This window comes from Colias philodice, chromosome 5, assembly GCF_061535455.1.
Source record: "Colias philodice isolate Cphi_HAF_F1 chromosome 5, ilColPhil1 Martin Lab GWU primary, whole genome shotgun sequence".
Taxonomy (NCBI): Eukaryota; Metazoa; Arthropoda; class Insecta; order Lepidoptera; family Pieridae; genus Colias; species Colias philodice.
Genome location: NC_143090.1, coordinates 2,752,384 through 2,774,350, shown reverse-complemented (window position 1 = coordinate 2,774,350; position 21,967 = coordinate 2,752,384). Strand labels below are relative to the sequence as shown.

General features: G+C 34.7%; 1 protein-coding gene across 2 annotated transcripts in view; it reads left to right on the top strand.

Moving 5' to 3' along the window:
* The window catches only part of LOC149488327 (uncharacterized), a 302,595-nt gene extending 280,908 nt beyond the window's left edge, over nucleotides 1–21,687 (top strand). The window contains exon 5 of one of the 2 annotated variants that reach the window (XM_089695019.1): nucleotides 21,440–21,687. In XM_089695019.1, the coding sequence (XP_089551145.1) occupies nucleotides 21,440–21,672 (233 nt within the window). In that variant the 3' untranslated portion in view covers nucleotides 21,673–21,687. Of the gene's footprint in view, nucleotides 1–18,068; nucleotides 18,317–21,439 lie in introns of those variants that run through there. The other variant, XM_089695022.1, reaches the window with a different exon arrangement.
* The last annotated feature ends 280 nt before the right edge of the window (nucleotides 21,688–21,967 follow it).

Genomic DNA, 21,967 nt, shown 5'->3' with positions numbered 1-21,967 from the left:
GTTTCTATTTTATATCATACGTCTTATAAAAAAATTCTAACAGTTGTTCATTTTGAGTGTGTTATAAGTTAATAATAGAATAATCAGAGTTCGTTCAGTGCGGTATCGGGTTGAAAATATTGCGAACGCATGAATCTGTTGCTGTCTCGAGGGATGGATTTCATAAACATATAAATTTCGCCATTTGTGTCGTCAAATAGTAGCTATAGAGATAATAAAAACGTATCAGGTGTTAAAGACCCGATACTCGATGACCCGATAGCCGCATTTAAATTGCATGTCATTCTGTTAGTGTTGCCTTGTGAAGAATGTAACAAAAATGACTAAACTTAATCTTATAGAACGTTTTATACAAAAAATTATAAATCCTCTTACAAATTCTAATATGTAGATACTCTACGCTTCGTGTACGTAAATACGGATGACGAAATTAAAGAAACAAATTACCATCGCATCGAAAAAGCTGATAAGAGAAGAAATTGCAATGGCTGTTATAAAAAGCTACGACTAAAATTGAACTGCAGAGAAAGTGCCAGAAAGGTAAAAAAAGTAATGACCTATTGTCCCCAGTGTATGAAAACATTCTGTAGAGGTTGTTTTTATGAGACTCATTGTGCATTAAAACTTTGATAAATAAATAATTTTAATCTTAATATCGATGTTTTATTTGACAACACTAGTATCGAATCGATTTTATTAACAGTTTGTACTGATATCGGGTTGTTAAAACCTCACACTTTACTTTGTTTTTTTTTTTTTTAAATTCCAAGACTAACTTCCAAGATATTCTTCAACAATCTTAAAAATCCAGTTATAGAGTTATATATATATCTTCAAGGCAAAATGCGGAAAAGGTCGTTTAATCCCGACGAACATTATAAAATTTAGCAACAGACAGCACCCCATAGGCCCATACAGCACTGCTGCACCAATGTCAAACGTATAGCATTAGCCGAGAAAGAGACAGCACGCTAGGTTCTATATGAAAAAAAGAGACATACATATCCAAGTTGGGTCATTTGACCCGAATTTAATTATATCGTTGTATATAACCTATCCTATAATTTCAGCTCAACCCATTTTCATAATGACGTCTAAAGGAACCCGCATATTGGTTTTATCTGGCTATAGATACTGCGTGCACACACAGAGCATGGACCAAAGAATTCGCTGGCGTTGTGCTACCCATCATAATAAGAAATGCAAGGCCACGGTGTACACTATGGAAGATGTAGTAATAAAATCGAACGATATACATTGTCATCCACCCCATGTTTTCTAAGATTCATTTTTCTATTTTTAACACGCTTTCATTAATTTTACCAGTATTTTTAAACGGACAGATTTAAGTAAAGACCTACATTTGTAATTATATAAAAAAATAGTATTTTTAAACTATATAATATATTTATTATTTTTGAATATAAACTAATGTGATTATTAAATGCTTGTCTCAGAAGTTTGAATATTTAAATCCTACATCGAATATACTCAAGTATTTTTAAATTCCATTAAAAATTATTCTATGTTTTTAACAAGTTTTTAATAATGAAAAAATATACAGGCGTAAATAAGTTTAATTCTTGTATGATTCAAGGTCTCCTTGAAAAAAGATGTTCGAAACAGAGTTTACTGAAACTCAAGAGAATGTTGAATATTGGATCAAAAATAAAAGGAATTCCACAAAAAAAGTACCGGTGTAAAGTTTGTCCACGATCGAAAGATGTTAAAACTGTGAGATACTGCAATTTTTGCAATACACCCATGTGTCAGAAACACATGCAGTTAATTTGCAGTTCTTGTTGCGATAAATAATTGTTTTGTTAATTAATCCTGCAGTTTTTCATGGAATAAGTATGTTAAAAACTATTTTTGTTATTTGAGGAAATGTCTCAATGACTAATAGGCTGATTATTTTAATATAATTTTATTTTGTAATTAAAACTAGTTATTACAAACTATTTTTTATTTATCTTCAAACAACAAAAACAAAATGCTAGTATAATTCCAAAATCTAATGTTATTTAAATAAAAATGTACGCGGCTGCGTGCCCTTTGTCTAAAATTAAAAAAAATACATACCTACCTACTTAACTTTCCTCGAAAATCTATAAAAAAGGTAAAAAACGCTTCTAAATCCGTTTTTAAAGAGCTATCTAAGCATACACATGACATAGGTACACACTTTATGCTATGTAGTGATATATTCTATTCTCCGCAGGGCCGGTGTTCAAAAAATCATCGCGCGGAGGCAGGGTATTATGCATGTATGGCTTTAAGTTCTATAAACAACGCTCAAGTGGACTGAAGAGCAGATGGTTCTGCAAACAAACCCGTAAGGGGTGCAGAGCCAATGTGTACACTTATGGTGATGAGGTCGTCAAATATAACAGCAATCACAATCATGAGCCAAATGCTGATGACTAGACTTTAGAAGTGAATCTTCTGCAATTCCATCACGTCATGGAGTAAGGCAACAATTTTGGTATCTTTGATTCTTGCCAAAAAAAGTTTCACTTCTTACCCGTGTGCTCGGTACACGCTCTTTTTTATTATAAATGGGGAAGCGCTTTCAATCTCGCCTGATATTAAGAGGGGGCATAAAGCAAAATAACCAATCTTCTATTAGATGATACGTGTAATATTCAAGACCAAATCTAAAAAATAAAATATATATCAAACTAGATAGACTTTTGGCGCTCTTTTTTTCTCGAGATAAAACGTTTGGTTTTGTCACGATAAAAGTGGTTTATCGCAGATAAAACCAAAACTAAAAGTAATTACACAAAATGCTCTGACAAATATCTTGCAAATGTTTTAATATAATTGTTTATGAAAAAAAAATCATAATAAGTATTACCATGTCAAGTAGAAAACGTAAAAGTGTGAAAATTAGAGCTAACTTGGTGATTTTTTTTATCGAGTCAATTTTAATATTTTATGTTTTTGATTAAACAGAATCGTTGAACATATCATCTAGTTTGATATACATAATATATTTTATTTTTTAGATTTGGTCTTGAATATTACGTGATATTACACGTATCATCTAATAGAAGATTGGTTATTTTGCTTTATGCCCCCTCTTAAGATGAGATCGCCTGGTATTAGATAAGATGTGATCTAGGTTAATATCCGTTACTCTACTCTTGAAAAGATATACTCGTCGGGGAACACAGACTCAGGAAGCATGTTCCATTCCCTTGCGGTTCGGATAAACTATTGTCTACAGTCGAACCGCTTAGTCTGGGTGCATGGAACGTCTACTGTATAGCGATACCTAGAATCTGTGGAAAGACGTCTAATAGTGTTGTATATATGAATGACTAGCTTTAGCCCACAGCTTTGCGTGGTAACGACGTTGAGCAGTTGTCGATCGTTCCTTAATTGGTAATGCGTACAAATATGAATACTCAATTTTTTATATCACTGTATAATTTTTAAGCAAAGGTAGTTTTATATATTTGTACAGTCAACAGAAAAAGTATAGATAACTGGAATGAGTTATATTGATATTGCTCTAGGTATGACATTATTCCGTAAGGGCCGGCGCCCACTGCCGGCACGGCACGGCATGGCACGGCATGCCGTGCCGTGCCGGTCATGCCGCCGCATCCTGCGGCGTGCCGCGTCATGCTGCAGCATCCTGCGATACGTCGCGGCATCGTGGCATCGAAATAAAGTAACTTGAATTCTAAACTGATTGAAATAAGATTCAAAATAACTTCATTAGTAATAAAATCCTCTGCCCTGCCATGCCACGCCGTGCCGGCAGTGGGCGCCGGCCCTAATTGTCTTAGTGAATGTGAATAAAAATGTTCATTTTATACAAAGATTTGTGTTTTTTTTGAAGCATTATCATGTTTGTCGTTACTGCATTTTACCTCCATCTTTTTATTTATACATATCGACGTTCTATTACGACGTCCACTGCTGGACAAAGGCCTCCCTCAAGGGCTTCCAGTACCGGTCACCGGCGGCCTGCATCCAGCGGCTCCCTGCCACTCGGACCAGGCCGTCTGTCCATCTTGCCGGAGGTCGACCTGCGCTTCGTCGCCCAGTACGTGGCCCCCATTCCAGTTCCCCCCATATATTAGCAATACACTTACTTACTTACTTAATATCCTAAGGCACCTAGCTAGGTCAAAGGGCGTCGACAATACATCGCCCTGTATCCCGATTAGGTATACACTGTGCCGTAATAATTATCCTTAAACTATATAAATTTTCCACCCTTCATCATTGAGTTACTATGTACTACGTCATAATACGTCAATGCCCTTCATAAAGATTGTTATTATTGACTTTAATTTAAAAATGTATTATTGTTGCAGGTTCTACAATTATACACAACAAGAAAGGCCGAATGAACCTTATTCATAAAGGCTTTAAGTTCATATTGAAAAATCAATTTGATACACACAGCGGAACAAAAAGCACATGGAGATGTTCGAGGCATAACTCGCAAAAGTGTAAAGCGATGGCTGTTACTTTAGACGATTGTTTGTTGTATGAGAAATTCGATCATTGTCACAGGCCACATAAGTAAAATGAATTTAATTGTAAAACTTATAACAAACCTAAAAATATTTGAACAAAATTATATTAATGCTCTTAATTTATTCTGGTATTAAAATCTACGTTAATCTAGGGTAATATAAGATTATTTTTTTTATTTTACAAATTAATTTATACAGGGAAACCCTGAATAGTAATAATGAACCTTATAAGGGAAGAAATTGCAAGAAAAAAAATCGGAAATTTTCCGGGAGGTGACCCAACCACCATTACTGGAAAATCCCCAGTGTATATATTTTTTTGCTTTATCACCTATTTTTTCTAACGAACATTATAAAATGAATGAATTTTATGAAATAAATTAACCTTTCACAACGGATTTTTTATTTATTCCTCCGTTCCTCCACGGAGACAATTTAATAAAACGCTCTCTCTCTCACTCTGCCACGTCCCATACAAACGACAAAGACAAAAATATCACTGGGCGTAAACCATTCTGATAACTAACATCTCGGAGCATTATTATTAAAACAAAAGGACAGTATTTTAAATAATAAAAAATATTGTAACCGAAGTCACGAAATCAAAGCTCCATTAGTATACTTCATACTCAACATTTTATTTCCAAGCAATAAGTACTATTCAAACATTAAATTACCAAAGTTACTAACCGAATTTCATTTGCAGATTTGAGCCCTGTCTTCGCGCAGTCACAAAGGGGCAACCAGGTGATCATGATTGGACAATACCGCTTCAACAGGGTCACCAAAAATGGCAACCGGTCGAGATGGGTCTGCGTGAAGGCCAAAGCTGGCTGCAGAGCGTCTCTGCACACTATGGACAACGCCATAGTACGAGTGTGGGGTTTCCACGACCCTGTAGCTCATATAAGTGCTAACAGATTTTGAAACCGGCTATGTTGCATATTTGCAACGGATTTTAATGTCAGTTTGATGTACATTGCTCGTTTTGTACGTTATGGGCCCTCTTCATAATGGGCAGTATTGGCTCAACAATCGTCGATGTTTGCCGCCATTACGGCGGTAATGAATATATTATACAATGACGGCTGATCATTGACATTTAGGACCTCTACACTATCGTGATTGCCTCTACTCGCCTAACGCTGTCCGTTGTGAAGAGGGCCCATTCACAGCAATGCAACTCAAACTGAGCGACGCCTTGTCAAGGCATTTTTGCCTTATTAATTATATCTATCGGCATTATATTTAATAGTTAACAATCATGTCCTCTAACATTATCATTAGAAAATCTAGACTTGTTCTCTTTTCATTTAAGTTTATTGTTCTATAGCTTTTTAATACGTATTATTTGTTAATGATCAATTATGGAATTTATTAAAGAAATATGATAGATATTGGTATTTTTATTAGTTTTATTATTTAACCGAAAATATAATATGTGAAGCATGTTACTATGTTCTGTTTGTAGGCATGTCCATTTTATATGTAACTTGAACATTCATTTATTAACAATGATCATTACAGATTTTAAATTGACCACATCCAAGAAAGGGGGACCTGTCATAGTTGTAGGCAACTATAGATTCAGAAAATTGTGGCGTCAGAACAAATATGGCGACACGACTAGATGGGTCTGTGTAAAGGACACTCTGGGATGCAAGGCCAAGGTTCTGACACTGGATTCGCAGATTATCAAAATTGATCATAGCCATAACCACCCTTAAAATGATTTTTAAATTTTTATGCACTATAATATAATATAATATCATCTTTCATGGGACACTTTGTGCGTAAACTTGTCCATTCAAAGCGACAGGTTTACGCATAGGGTGCCCCGTCAACTGATGATCCCACCAAAAACATCCTGTAAAAAACCCAAGTCTCGCAGCTCAGTCTTTCTACCGTCAAAAGTTGTGAGATCCATGTAATACCAAGTCGGTTAATCTATTTAGTGTCTACTTGAAGGACCTTCTGTCTTAAGTTATTACATAAGTTATTATCATGCCAATATTAAAAATATTTAACGTTTTAAACAAATAGATCGACTTGGACATCGCTTGATTTGATTATTAGTATGTATCACACTACACAGCACGACGGGCCAGCGACCAACAGGAACGAGAGTTTCAATCGCGTGAGGCGCGAGAGACTAAAGAATCTAATATAATATTGTAATATTCATTTTGTTTTCATGCGATGTCCAAGTCGATCTATTTGTTTAAAACGTTAAATATTTTTAATATTGGCATGATAATAACTTATGTAATAACTTAAGACAGAAGGTCCTTCAAGTAGACACTAAATAGATTAACCGACTTGGTATTACATGGATCTCACAACTTTTGACGGTAGAAAGACTGAGCTGCGAGACTTGGGTTTTTTACAGGATGTTTTTGGTGGGATCTCACTTCTTTTTGTAGAGCCTTTCTTTTTGATACCATCTACTTCTAACGAATTTTGTTAAAGGTCTTATGATATTTTCTTATTTTTATATGTAGTCTTCCTCTTTTTCTTTTCCGGTACTACTTCTTGAGCTTCAGCCACAGTTTTTCTCAAAGCCCACTCCCTGTCTCTATGGGCTTTTCTCGGAGGCTTTGATGTCTCAATTTTTGACAAGTCTGGACGGTAAATACTTCTTAATCTGTTGTATTCACTTATGTATAGTTATAGCATAGGCTATACATATGGGAAATTGTTCGCGATGAACATAAGCTCTATTAATAATTTTAAATTTAGTTTTGACCGGACCAAGCTCGTATGCATTAGGTTCATTATTAAATGGAGTAAAATAGAGGCCAGTCTGTCTGTAAGGAGGCTAGTCGCGCCAACAATTTATATATAACAGATTTAAATTATAATATATTGTTTTATTAGATTTTCGTACTTCAAGACATGTCCAATCATGTGTTTTTCATTACGTCGACCATTTTACAAGTAATAATGTTGTTCAGTTTCATGGGCTAAACACACCCTTACCCACCCTATACCCCCTCCCTTGCCTCATATGGTAGGTACCTATCTACACCTATTAAATTTATAACCACCACCAACCACCAACTGCATAAATAACTTTGTAATCCCATATATTTATATGGGATTACAAAGTTATTGATGCAGTTGGTGTATTTGGAAAACTGGACCGAAATTACAAAATATTTAAGTTTTCCCATGATTAAGACACTAAACTCTATATGTATTCCAAATATGAAGCTTCTAAGTCTGCTAGAAGTGCCTTGGACTTTTGATGATCGGTGAGTCAGTGAGTGACAAAATTTAGAAACTTTAACAAGTTGTCATTCTTAAACTACTGGTTCAAATTGACTGAAATTTTAAATATTCCGTGTTTATACAATGCCGGATTAGTTACTGAAGATTCAGGTTTCTTGCTTTATCCACAACCGAATTATAGGGGGTCGAAAAAGGCCCGAATTGCTTCGAGAAAAGGATGGTACGGCCGTGCCGCTTTTTTTTTGCTCGACTTGGCGGGGGCACTGCCGTGCCCCCAGATAGTACTCTAATATTTACCTACTAACATTAGCTTTTAAGTCACGTACTAACATTAATGGATCCCTGTCATACAATTGTTTAAATAAAATAAATAAATAAAACATAAGGAATTTATCTTTGTTGATGTGGAAAAACTATTGTTTTATTCAATTTGATTTGATGTTTTATTGATATTTAGAAACTTATGGATAAAATAATTTTTAATATTCACAGCCTGTTTTTGAAGTGAAAACTTCTTTAGCGGCGTTGGGTATAAAATCTTAAACTCGCGTCAGGACACGTGGCCTGATCGAAAAAGCGTAAGACGGCTGTTTTTTTTTTTTTTAAAGCCCTTATATTCCATGCGTAAGACGGATACCATTCCAAAATATCAAACATGCTGAACGTTAATAATCAAGTTTTCACTTCTGCCGGCACTCCCGGAGTGCAATCCGTCTTTTTTTTCTCTCATGTGACATTGCACCCGGGTATATATCTATACTAATATCTATATGTCATCACGCTAAGACCAACAGTAGCGGAGACACGCGGATGAAACCGCGGAGCACAGCTAGATAAGATATAAAAACTATATGCAGTATTTAATGAGAATTCTTACTAAGAAGTATAAATAGATTCATATACATAGTGTTTTTTTAGTAAATTACATTTAAATGGTTTTTTTTCAGATTTGATATATTCCGTGACACAGCGAGGAAAGCCTATTATAGTTTTAGATCAGTATAGATTTAAGAAAGCAAGTAAACAGGGCAAAACGGGAATTATGACCAGATGGGTGTGTGCTAAGGATTTTAAAGGATGTAAAGCAAGACTTTTTACAATCGAGTCGAAAATCGTTGATATTAATAACATTCATAATCACGATTAATAATTTACTTCATTTTTAATTTGATTTTAGTTGGCGTATTTTTTATTGAGAATTCAGAAAGCAAATAAAGATATTCAATAATTGTATTTGTTATTTATTGTTATCTTGTTATTTTTGTGTTTTGTGCAATAGAATGTTATATTATAATATAATACATATTATAAATATTACTGGCTGTTGCCCGCAGCTTCGCCTGTGTGGAAATGATAATTTTTCAAACTTTCAGCCCCTATTTTATTGCCTTGAGGGTAGAATTGATCAAAATACTTTCTTAGCGGATGGCTTCGTCCTAACATCTACCTGCATACCAAATTTCGGCCCGATCCGTCCAGTGGTTTGGGCTGTGCGTTGATAGATCACTATGCCAGTTAGTCAGTCACCTTTGAGTTATTTGAGTTATTTATTAGTATAAATCTCGTGTCACAATGTTTGTCCTCAATGGACTCCTAAACCACTTAACCGATTATAATAAAATTCGCACACCATGTGCAGTTCGATCCAACTTGAGAGATAGGATAGTTTAAACATGTAGGTACCACGGGCGAAGCCGGGGCGGACCACTAGTATACGTATATATGAGCGGTATGAGTACTAATTTATATAATGAAATTGTACAACAAGATGTAATTGGAACGAAGTTTTGGAAGCGAAGATCCATCCTTATTACTAGGACGCAGCCAAATCTTGTTTAATTTTTTTTTTGCATTACATAAAAAGGTAATATTATATTATAGCATTATTCACATGTTTTAGGTAATCTCAGGATCACCAAATCGCGTCATGGCAATGACATGGTCCAATATAAAGGCTATAACTACAGCTATCGAAAATTTGAAAGCACTGACTATAAGAAGAGATGGGTATGCACCAGCTGGGCCAAGGGCTGCAGAGCTTTCGTAGTTACAATTGGACATGCGGTGGTGAGACAAGGGAATCCACATATACATTAATACTTATCGGAGATACCCCCTGATATTACCGAACGCAAGCGCATAACTCACGAAGTGCACTTCGACATGGCCGTGGTAGCGGACGGGCATTCAAGTATTGGAGCTCGTGCCGAGCGGACGTGTCTGTTCGAGTCTTATATCAGTCTCTATATAAGTTTGAGTTTAGATTTTTTTCACAAAGAGTTCATTTTTGATTTAAATTATTGACAGTGTTAAATACCGTTTTTGTCTTTTGATGCTCGAAGTAACCGAAGATGTCCAATGTATCCTCTATATTGGACATCATAACCAGCCCATATAGTCCTAAAATCCAGCCGGAGTTGACATTCCTATACTTTTTTATACCTGAGGTTACCATGATGTCCTTTAGCAGTATTTTTTCCAGTGTGCGAAAGTGATGGCGCTAGACGATCTATATAGCGCTGTCATTTTTCTACGTTGGCAATAATTCTGCGTTATGACTGTGGGCTGGAATTTTAAAGAATGTAAGAATCTAACCTCTCGGCTATAGACTACACACACAAATTTATTTTTGCAATAACCACCTGTGGAGCAGTTTTTAATTTCTATAGAAAGGAAGCGACAAGAAACTACTTGTGTATTGGGTTTACATTGTAGATTTGTTTTCACGTGATGTTCAAGCTTATTTATAGAAAGTAAGTAAAAAGGTATTCACGAGGACTGATGTTATCTTACATTATGCACGTACGACTAGAGAAGGTATAGATTTTATAATATTTTTCCTAAATATCTTAATTTTGATTTAATAGTTATAAGTACATATTAATAACTAGCGGTCCGTCCCGGCTTCGCCCGTGGTGCATATTTACGTTTTCTCTACATAAGAACCATCCTCGTACTTCAAGGAATATAATAAAAAAAGAATTATCGAAATCGGATCAGCCGTTCTCGAGTTATGCGCTTACCAACACATTTTGCGATTCATTTTTATATATAAGAAAGAAGATGACCTATGAATGGAAATAGTGTAATCGTCAAACATATTAAAGTAATAAATACAATAATAACTGGATTTCAATCATTGCTTGTGGATTCAAATGTAATTTTTGCAAAAACAAATGAATCAGAAATATTAAAGACGCACAGGCGTTTTTTTTATATTATATAAGTATTATAAGTTATAAATATAAAATCACGATTAAATGACTGAGTGTAAAGGTAAATAAAGATGTGATATTTGCATTAAAGTTAATGCCAAAATAAATTTATTTATTTCATAGTTGGCCTATGTCCCTTAGCAAATTATCTAAATGTACTCTAATTCTACAGATTTTTAATATGTTTATTATAAAAGGTCAGTAAAATATGTAAAATTATAGTTCCCAGGTTCACAACATCCCGGTTTGGTCAGCCTGTGTTAGAAATAGGCAACTACAGGTTCAACAAAAACAACTCGAGTCGAGGGGCAAAAGTTTTATGGACGTGTAGCCGGAAAAATATATGCAGGGCGAACATTGTGACTATCAATAATATTATAGTTAGGAATAATTGCAACCATACTCACTAAGATTTAAAAATAGTTAGTTTAATAAAAAACCTTTAAAACTTATTGATAAAGAAAGTTTTGTCAAAGAAGTGATTTTCATACCTACCCTTTAAAAAATGATTACTGTGGGTGAAGTACAACTTTAAGGACTTCTCCTATTCAATGGATTCCCTTATTTTTGTTTTTGCTATAATATCGGTATTTAAGTCATAATTGCGTAAACAAGAAGAACGGCAAGTAATTTACTATTTAAGATTTTTGAAGTGAAAACTTCTTTAGCGGCGTTGAGCACTTTTTCTGTAATGGGTATAAAATCTTAAACTCGCGTCAGGACACGTGACCTGATCGAAAAAGCGTAAGACGGATGGATATCAAACATGCTCAACGTTAATAATCAAGTTTTCACTTCTGCCGGCACTCCCGGAGTGCAACCCGTCTTTTTATTATAATTTAGCTATCATAAGTATTTATAAATTCTTAGAATGGTATAATTCTCTTCAAAAACAGTTTTTCATTTATTCTTCAGCTTTGCAAATTTATTTTTAAATTTGAATACTTTATTTTTTTAACAAGATTTATCTGGATAAATCAAAATTTAAGGTACAGGTACCTTAAATTTTGTTTATTTATTATCCCAAAAATAGTTTTTTTTTTAAGTGAAACTTTTATTACATCGTCTCAAACTTTTTGGTCTGTGTAGCGCATGTCGCGTGTATCGCGGCTGCCGAGTAGGTATACCTACTCGGCAGCTGACCGTCACGCGACATGCGCTACACAAAGCAGTGTTCGGAACCGTTCGAACAGTTTCACTTTTACCGTGGTTTCATAAAACCACACAACATTTTTTTCGACTTTCCTTGCTTCATTTGCAGATGAGGAAATTAAAAAAAAAAATCAAATATGTTTCAGAGCCTAGGATCACAGTATCTCGGTTTGGAAATCCTGTACTAATAATGGGCAAATATAGGTACAATATGAAGATGGGATGCCGTGGGCCAAAGATCACCTGGAACTGCTGCCGAAAGAACACTTGCAAGGCCAGCATCATCACCTTTGATGATGAGATCGTGAAAACTAAATTGGATCACACACACTGATAATAATTGTAAATATAATAAATACTTTTTGAGATTCTTTAGATATTAGCTTATTTTAATAAAAGTCACGGAATCACTGTTAGCCGAGAGGGTAGGCGTTGCTCCGGTTTGGCAAAAAGAATTTCACGGCTTCGAATGATTGATGTATTTTATTCTTCAATTATATAGGATTTGAATGATATAAGACGTATATTAATTTCACTTGTTATGCTTGTACGTATTAATTTATTTTAATTATGTGTTCATATAGCGGTGCATTCACATCAAACGAACATAGAGCTAGAGCATTTTTTCGTGATCTTTTAGTGTAAACGAAAACTCGCAATGAGTGTTGTTCAGTATTAGAATGTATGCAATGCATTGCATAGAATGCTTGTTTACATTAAAATAATTTGACATAGTGCGGTTAGAATGAGCATTTGCTCGTTTGGTGTAAAGTGTAAATACACCGTAATATAAGATTGAATAAAAGGTGAAGTTCTTGTATTCAGCACCATATATCTGTCAACTGTGTATTCAGTAAGAAATAAAATACTTAAATAAGATTTAAAGTGTGCTTTCAGCAGTCCTACTAATATTATAAAAGCGAAAGTTTGTGAGGATGTGTGTGTGTGTGTGTGTGTTTGTTACTCTTTCACGCAAATACTACTGAACCGATTAAAATGAAATTTAGTACACATATAGAGGGTAACTTGGATTAAAACATAGGATAGGTTTCATCACGGAAATCCCACGGAAACGGGAACTATGCGGGGTTTTCTTTCCACCTTTTAACCTTGTGATCGAAAATAAAGATATTTTTTTTACAAGTTTTGTTTATTTATTGAAATTGCTATATTATTGTGAAGTATTTTTTTATTCATTTATTTACGAGCTTTTAAATGGTGATAATATTATATTAATCACATAATATTATACGATTTTAAATAAAGAGAAAATAAATATGAAATATAACCTGCATTTCATGATAACGAAGCATCGAACCTAAAACTTATGTTTTTGTACATTTGTACCATCAAATATATTATGTCCACATTAAAAATGAATAAATCTTTACAGTGGTATACACTATGACGAAAGCCGGTAATCCAGTACTGATCTTAAATGGATATCGTTTTAACAGAGAGAAAATGTTGAATTTTAAGGAGATCTGGAGATGTGTAAAGAAGAACAGAGGCTGTAAAGCAAGGCTTTGGACGGTGTCCCGGGTGGTGGTGAAGGTCCTCCAAGATCATAATCATCAGTATGAAGAATAAAATCTATACTTATACTTATTACTAAAAATATTATAAAGCTGATTTTTTTTTGTTTGAACGCGCTAATCTCAGGAACACTGGTCCGATTTGAAAAAAATATTTCGCTGTTACATAACCCATTTATCGAAAAGGCTATCATCACGCTAATACAAACAGTGTAGAGGTGTAGTTCCCGAGATTAGCGCGTTCAAACAAACAAACTCTTCAGCTTTATAATATTAGTATAGATAAAATAGATAGATGCAGGGAAATACTGGGCTTGTGATGCTACTTTAGAGGCAATGGCTTGAGAGATATGTTTATTAGAACTAATGAAAACCTTAAGGAATTCTATTCTAGGTTGTAAGGTACAGCCTAGTAGTGGGAAACTCTATGGGAATTTTAAGTGGTTTTTGGATAATATAAGGCCCACATCCCTTCCCATCCCCTACCCATCCTCTCCTTCCCTATCCTCATTCCCTCCCATCCTCGCCCCTTCTACCTAACTCCTTCCAAATCCCTTTGAGGACAGCAACACATCCACTTCCCAGTGGAGTGGATGCTTATGGGCGGCGTGTATCGCTTAACACCAGGCGACGCGTCTGCTCGTTTGCAATCCTATGTCATAAAAAAAAAATTAACTTCTTATTTTCTACTAAATTACAACTAAAGCCATTGCGAATATTATCTTGAAGATTCCAATCTGTTTTGTGAACGGTACCTACAATTGTACGGAATCTCTTTTGTACAAGTTACAATGTTTTATTTATTATTAAGTACTTATCCAATGTTAATATTTAAATTGCTTGGTAGTTTAAGATATTATTTGTTAACAATGAATAAAATAACAATTAAAAATGATCTATTACGTAGGTAGTGTATTATTTTTTCCTCCCTTACTGCAAGCATATTTGTATTAGTAGTAACTGATTTCTTGGTGACCCCTACATAATCGTATAATATTATGTGATTAATATTAAATGCACCGCAATATAAGATTGAATAAGAGATGAAGTTCTTCTACTACATTTCTTTACGGGCTTAAATGGTGATAATATAATATTAATATATTTAATATATAAATAATATAATATTAATATATTTAATATATAAATAATATAATATTAATATATTATCACCATTTAAGCCCGTAAAGAAATGTAGTAGAAGAACTTCATCTCTTATTCAATCTTATATTACGGTGCATTTACCTACATTTTACATCAAACGAGCAAATGCTCATTCTAACCTCACTATGTCAAATCAAGTCAAGTCTTTTAATGTAAACAAGCATTCTATGCAATGTTCTAATTCTGAACAACACTAATACGAGTATTCGTTTACACTACTGAAAGGAAAATATACAAGGTGGACCAAAAGAAGTCATCCGATGTTGTTTGGCTCTCATTTTTTTTCTAAATTAAAAACTTCGATTCTGTTTTTTGATTATGTTTATTTGAACCTTTAAAATTTTATTGGTTAAGTCGAGAAGATGATATCGGCCAAATGGGCGCAGTCACAATTGATTGCCATACGGGCTCGTTTTATGGCATTTCTCATCACTTCAGCGAGAACTTCGGGCGACAAATTCTCGCACTCGTGTCTAATGTTGTCCTTGAGGGCTTCCAAGGTCTCAGCCTTGTTCATGTAAACAAAAAAACCCCACAAAAAAGTCTGGAACGGTTAAATCGGGCGATCTTTCGGGCCAGTGCAAATCGCTAAAACGAGAGATGAGGCGACCCGGGAAAGCCGCCCTCAGAATATCGGTTGTGGCTCGCGCAGTGTGTGCCGTTGCTCCGTCCTGTTGGAACCACATATTCTCCAGTCCTAATTCGTCCAATTGCGGCAGAAAAAAACTCAGTCAACATGGCTCTATAGCGTGCACCGTGCCCGTAGCATGTTTCCGGCGGCAGCGGCGATATTCTCGGCAGAACGGGTGCTCCGGGGCCGGCCACTCTTGGCAACGTCTCGTGTGGTCCCATACTCTTCAAGATTGGTGGCCAAACGGCGCAGTGTTTGCGCAGTCAGTGTCGGACGGCCGGGGAATCGGCGACGAATTGTTACGCAAAAAAGTTGACACGATTATTCCAAGTTATTGGGTACTGTATCGCTCCATGGCTTGTTCACTTGTATTCTACATCTGTCCAGTACACAAATGTCAAAACAGATTTGACATTGGCGGCCATTTTCAAAAATGAGAGCATCTTCCAATAGGGTGATTTCTTTTGGCCCACCTTGTATATGTTGAAGCGCGTCACACACGGTGAAGATACTATAATATTTTATCTTAAGATACGGTTATATTTTATATTATAGTATCTTAAGGTATCCGGTATCAGCGTTCTGACCATCATTTTTTTTTTGTCAATGCGTACTAAGACCCCTGTAGAACCGCCATCCTGTTACAAATGACCCACAAAATTTCGGGTCAATTGTAACAGGATGGCGGTTCTACAGGGGTCTTAGTAGGTACGCAATGACAAAAAGAAAAATGATGGTCAGAACGCTGATACCGGATACCTTAAGATACTATAATATAAAGTATTACCGTATTTTAAGATAAAATATTATAGTATCTTCACCGTGTGTGACGCGCTTTATACATGTACATTTTGCTTGAGTTTTGTGCTCAGCTAATGAGTTTGTTAAAAGTAAAATTGTTAATGAACTGAACAATTTTTTTCAGGACACGACGAACGTCATGCAACATTGGGTCCTCTTTAAATTCAAAATAATTCCGGGCTCGTGTGTATGGAATTATATTGAGTTTAAAGCCAATGCCACAAAACTATAAATTTTCATTTTAAATATAAAGAAAATAAATATGACATATAACCTGCATTTCATGATAACGAAGCATCGAACCTAAAACTTATATTTTTGTACATTTGTACCATCAAATATATATTATGAATGTTTGCAGTGGCATACACTATGACGAAAGCCGGTAATCCAGTACTGATGTTAAATGGATATCGTTTTAACAGAGAGACAATAATCAATTTTAAGGAGATCTGGAGATGCGTAAAGAGGAACAGTGGCTGTAAAGCAAGGCTTTGGACGGTGTCCCGGGTGGTGGTGAAGGTCCACCAAGATCATAATCATCATTATGAAGAATAAAATTTATACTTATACCTACTTATTACTTAAAATATTATTAAGCTGAAAAATTTCCTTGTTTGAACGCGCTAATCTCAGGAACTACTGGTCCAATTTGAAAAATTATTTCGGTGTTACATAGCCCATTTATCGAGAAAGGCTATATATTATCACGCTAATACGAACAGGGTGGAGCACTGCGGGTAAAACCGCGAGGCATAGCTAGTCTGTATTTAAAAATGTATACCTGTTTCCCAGTCACCGTTTGCATTTGTTATTGTCAAGAAAATAATCTTTTGAAGAAAAGTTAAGAAACTTGCTACATTTAAAAAATAAGAACATTTAACGACTATTTTCGCAATGGGCATCAGCTCAACAAACCATTGTCGATGTTTGCCGCCATTTCGGCGATTATGAACAACCTACAATGACGGCCGACCATAGACATTTAGGCGCTCTACACTATCGTAATTGCCTCTACTCGCCCAACGCTGCCCATTGTGAAGAGGGCCCATTACCTTCACGCGTTTGAATGTTGGCGGAGATAGGGCGTGTGTCGTGTCAGCTAGTATTGTTGTTATTATAATAGATAAAATAGATAGATGCAGGGAACTACTGGGGTTGTGATGTAGTCTACTTTAGAGGGAAAGGCTTGAAAGGAATGTGACTAATGAAAACCTCAAGGAATTCTATAATAGGTTGCTGCCTAGTGCTCTGGACTCTATGAGCATTTCCAATGGTTTTTGAATAATGTTAAATTCTTATTTTCTGCTAAATTACACTGAAGCTTGAATATTATCTTGAAGATTCCAATCTGTTTTGTGAACGGTACAATTGTACGGAATCTCTTTTGTACAAGTTACAATGTTTTATTTTATTATTAAGTACTTATCCAATGTTAATTTTTTATTTGCTTGGTACTTTAAGATATTATTTGTTAACAATAAATAAAGTAAAATTAAAACTAAAAAAAATAACTATTAAAAATGATCTATTACGTAGGTAGTGTATTATTTTTTCCTCCCTTACTGCAAGCATATTTGTATTAGTAGTAACTGCCTTCTAGGTGACCTCTACATAATGAAAATTTATAGTTTTGTGGCATTGGCTTTAAACTCAATGTAATTCCATACACACGAGCCCGGAATTATTTTGAATTTAAAGAGGACCCAGGATTGCATGACGTTCGTCGTGTCCTGAAAAAAATTGTTCAGTTCATTAACAATTTTACTTTTAACAAACTCATTAGCTGAGCACAAAACTCAAGCAAAATGTACATGTATTAAAATTTATTTCCTTTCAGTGTTATACTACAAGCGACGCACAGGAAAGAAGTTAGCAGTCCTAAATAACTACACGTACTCCTTCCAGCAATCTTTTAAAGACAGAGATCTTTGGGTCTGCTCAAAAGGTTGGAATTCATGTCGGGCTCGATTTTATGTGGATGAGGATAATAAGATATACAACGCCAAGTTGGAGCATAACCATAAGCCATCGAAGTACATTATTAAGGGTGGAATTTTTTATAAACTGTAAATGCGTGCCTTAAGTAGTCCCTAGACTATTAACATAGCATGCGTGCGTGAATTATCATGCTGCGGGTGTCAAACCATGCATATTTATACAGTTGGCGTCCAGCCTGAGAGTGTAATGACACACTAAGCGTTTGCATCACAGCAAACGATCTAAACGATCATGCTGCATATTCGTCTACCTTGCAGGATAGAAAATAAAAAGTAGCATCGATCAGCTGCCGGCAGAAAGTTTGCATGTCATTCATGCATCCACGAAACGCATGTCATGCTGTATTACAGTCTAGGGACGATTTTATATTATGATGACACGACAGTAGAGTTGAAGATCAATCTATAGTAAAACGTGTTTTAATTGCTATTATCAATACTCATGTTCTAAAGAGAAAATAAGTTTTTTGACAATATTAAAAACACCGTGACAACCCGGGCGAAACAGGGCAGCAGCTAGTCTCAACACATCCCGGTTGAGATCTTGAACATCTTTATGCTTTGTCCCAATTTCCATTTATTTTAGCAAAGATGAAAAAATAGTAAAACTAGTACATTTTCTAATTAACTATTCATTTTAATTAATTTTAGTTATTTTTATTTTTCTTAGGTCTTAGTATATATAATGTGAATCGGTAATAAATGTATTAAAGTGAAACTTTTATAACATCGTCTCAAACTTTTTGGTCTGTGTAGCGCATGTCGTGTGTATCGCGGCTGCCGAGTAGGTATACCTACTCGGCAGCCGACCGACACGCGACATGCGCTACACAAAGCAGAGTTCGGAACCGTTCGAACAGTTTCACTTTTACCGTGGTTTCATAAAACCACACAACATTTTTTTCTTTCATTTATTATACTAAAAAATAAACATTTAATTATGAGTTTTATTTATCATTATAACTTCCTTCAGTCCTGAACAGCTATTTATACGTTAATTGTAGTTCTGAATAACACACGTTAAAGAACTGCAGTAAACCATAAACATATATTATTAAGACGTAGAGTATACGTAGAAATATAACATAGTATTAAGACTTAGTATTTACAATGGCAGTAGGTATATTATGTGATCTAAATATTGTATATCAACACCTTTATATGACCATATACGAGCAAATAAACAGATTTTATTTCATTTCATTTCATTTGACTAGACATATAAGCCTAACAGTATAATTATGTAGACTAAAGCCTATACGCCGATATTCCAAACTGAACTCAGCATACTTAAACTGTTTCAGTAGAATTCGTGCGCAAGGTGTCAGGGAATAAAATAGCAATATACTCTGTCCATTATATTATTTGCTTTTTGACAGCTTCACGCCTATGTAGGATTGTATTGTCTATGTTAAAATGTCATACAAATAATCATCTACAGGTCCCGCCCACTTAGTGATGCCTATACACAGAATTATTCAATGATGGGTCGATAGATTAAAATAATCGATAGAAATACTCTGTAAAATAATCTATAAAACTCTTCTATTATGTTATATAATTTAAATGTAAATACAACCAAATTGTAAGATAGAAACCAATAAATAATAAAATATTAGTTTAGTTTAGTTTTAACATACAATGCATAGATATGTGGTCTTATTATTACATATCTTATTAGTACGTTTACGTTGTAATTATTATTTACGTACCTGATTCGATTTATGATAATATTTTGAATTTATAATTGAAATGGTATCACAATCGATAATCTTTTGAACATCACTTCTGGTATCACCCGTCGAGCTGTCAAAAAGCAATTCTTATAGTGGACAGACTATAGTTAACGATTATACGTTCTTCTGTCATCGAAAACTGGCGAAGGTAGACCACTGGAGTTGCACATATGGCTGGAGCTGCGGTGCTCGGTTCGCGCTTAGCAAAGACCAAGTCATAATCTCCCGGGCTTTCCTGAAACATAACCACGATCCTCCAAAATTCCACGTCAAGAACGGAGTACTGTTTAAGATTTTTAAAAAGAATTAGGTGATAATTTTCTAGTCATGAGCCAATATCTATTTTTAAATCAAATGTTCTTGATGTAGTTTTCCCTTTTAACTGTTATACATTATAGATGTAGTTTTTTTGAACTTTTTTTGAAACTGATCTTGATCTAATTAGCTATATGTACTGTTTGTATATCGTTCTCTTTGACAATTCATGATAATATTTATGTTTTGGTGTAAATGTAGTTATAACAATAAGCCATTGCAATTTTAACATTATTCAATACTAGTGGTCCGCCCCGGCTTCGCCCGTGGTACATATTTCGCAATAAAAGGTAGCCTATGTCCTTTCTCGGGTATCAAAATATCTCCATACCAAATTTCATGCAAATTGGTTCAGTAGATTAGGCGTGATTGAGTTACTTTCGCATTTATAATATTAGTATGGATGACAGTAGTTATTGACAGTATAGTACAGTGTCTCATATATACCTATTATTTGATGACATCTACTTTTACGAAAAACGGAAAGCTATTCTTTATCTCGAATATCTTTCGCTTGAGGACATATTTTTTTTATGATAAAGATACAGAAAAGCGACTTCTTTTAATCCGAATTTATATTATAAACAGGAAAGATTTTATAGGTTCATATACTAATTTTAATTTTTATTATCAACCCGGACTTCGACAGCCGGTAACAGCCTCACAAAGGTAATTTTGTGAGTGCTCATGGGCGGTGGTGTCACTTCATTAGGTGATCTTCCTGTTCAGTTACCTGCTCTTATATAAAAAAAATATTAATATTTTATTTGCTTGATAGTTTAAGAGATTATTTGTTAACAATGAATAAATTGAAATTAAAACTAAAAAAATAACTATTAAAAATGATCTATTACGTAGCTAGTGTATTATTTTTTCCTCCCTTACTGCAAGCATATTTGTTTTAGTAGTAACTGCCTTCTAGGTGACCCCTACATAATGAAAATTTATAGTTTTGTGGCATTGGCTTTAAACTCAATATAATTCCATACACACGAGCCCGGAATTATTTTGAATTTAAAGAGGACCCAATGTTGCATGACGTTCGTCGTGTCCTGAAAAAAAATTGTTCCGTTCATTTACAATTTTACTTTTAACGAACTCATTAGCTTAGCACAAAACTCAATCAAAATTTACATGTATAAAAATTTATTTCCTTTCAGTGTTATACTTCAAGCGACGCACAGGAAAGAAGTTAGCAGTTCTAAATAACTACACGTACTCCTACCAGCGCACTTTTGGTGCCAAAGATATTTGGGTTTGCTCAAAAGGTTGGAATTCATGTCGGGCACGATTTTATGTGGATAAGGATAATAAGATACACAACGCCGAGTTGGAGCATAACCATAAGTCATCGAAGTACATTATTAAGAATGGAATTTTTTATAAACTGTAAATGCGTGCTTTAAGTAGTCCCTAGACTATTAACATAGCATGCGTGCGTGAATTGTCATGCTGAATGGGTGTCAAACCATGCATATTTATACAGTTAGCGTCCAGCCTGATAGTGCTGTTAGCTATATGTACTGTTTGTATATCGTTCTCTTTTACAATACATGATAATATTTATGTTTTGGTGTAAATGTAGTTATAACAATAAGCCATTGCAATTGCATTGCAATTGCATTATTCAATATAACAGTAGTTATTGACAGTATAGTACAGTGTCTAGTCTGTACTGTGTTCCGTCA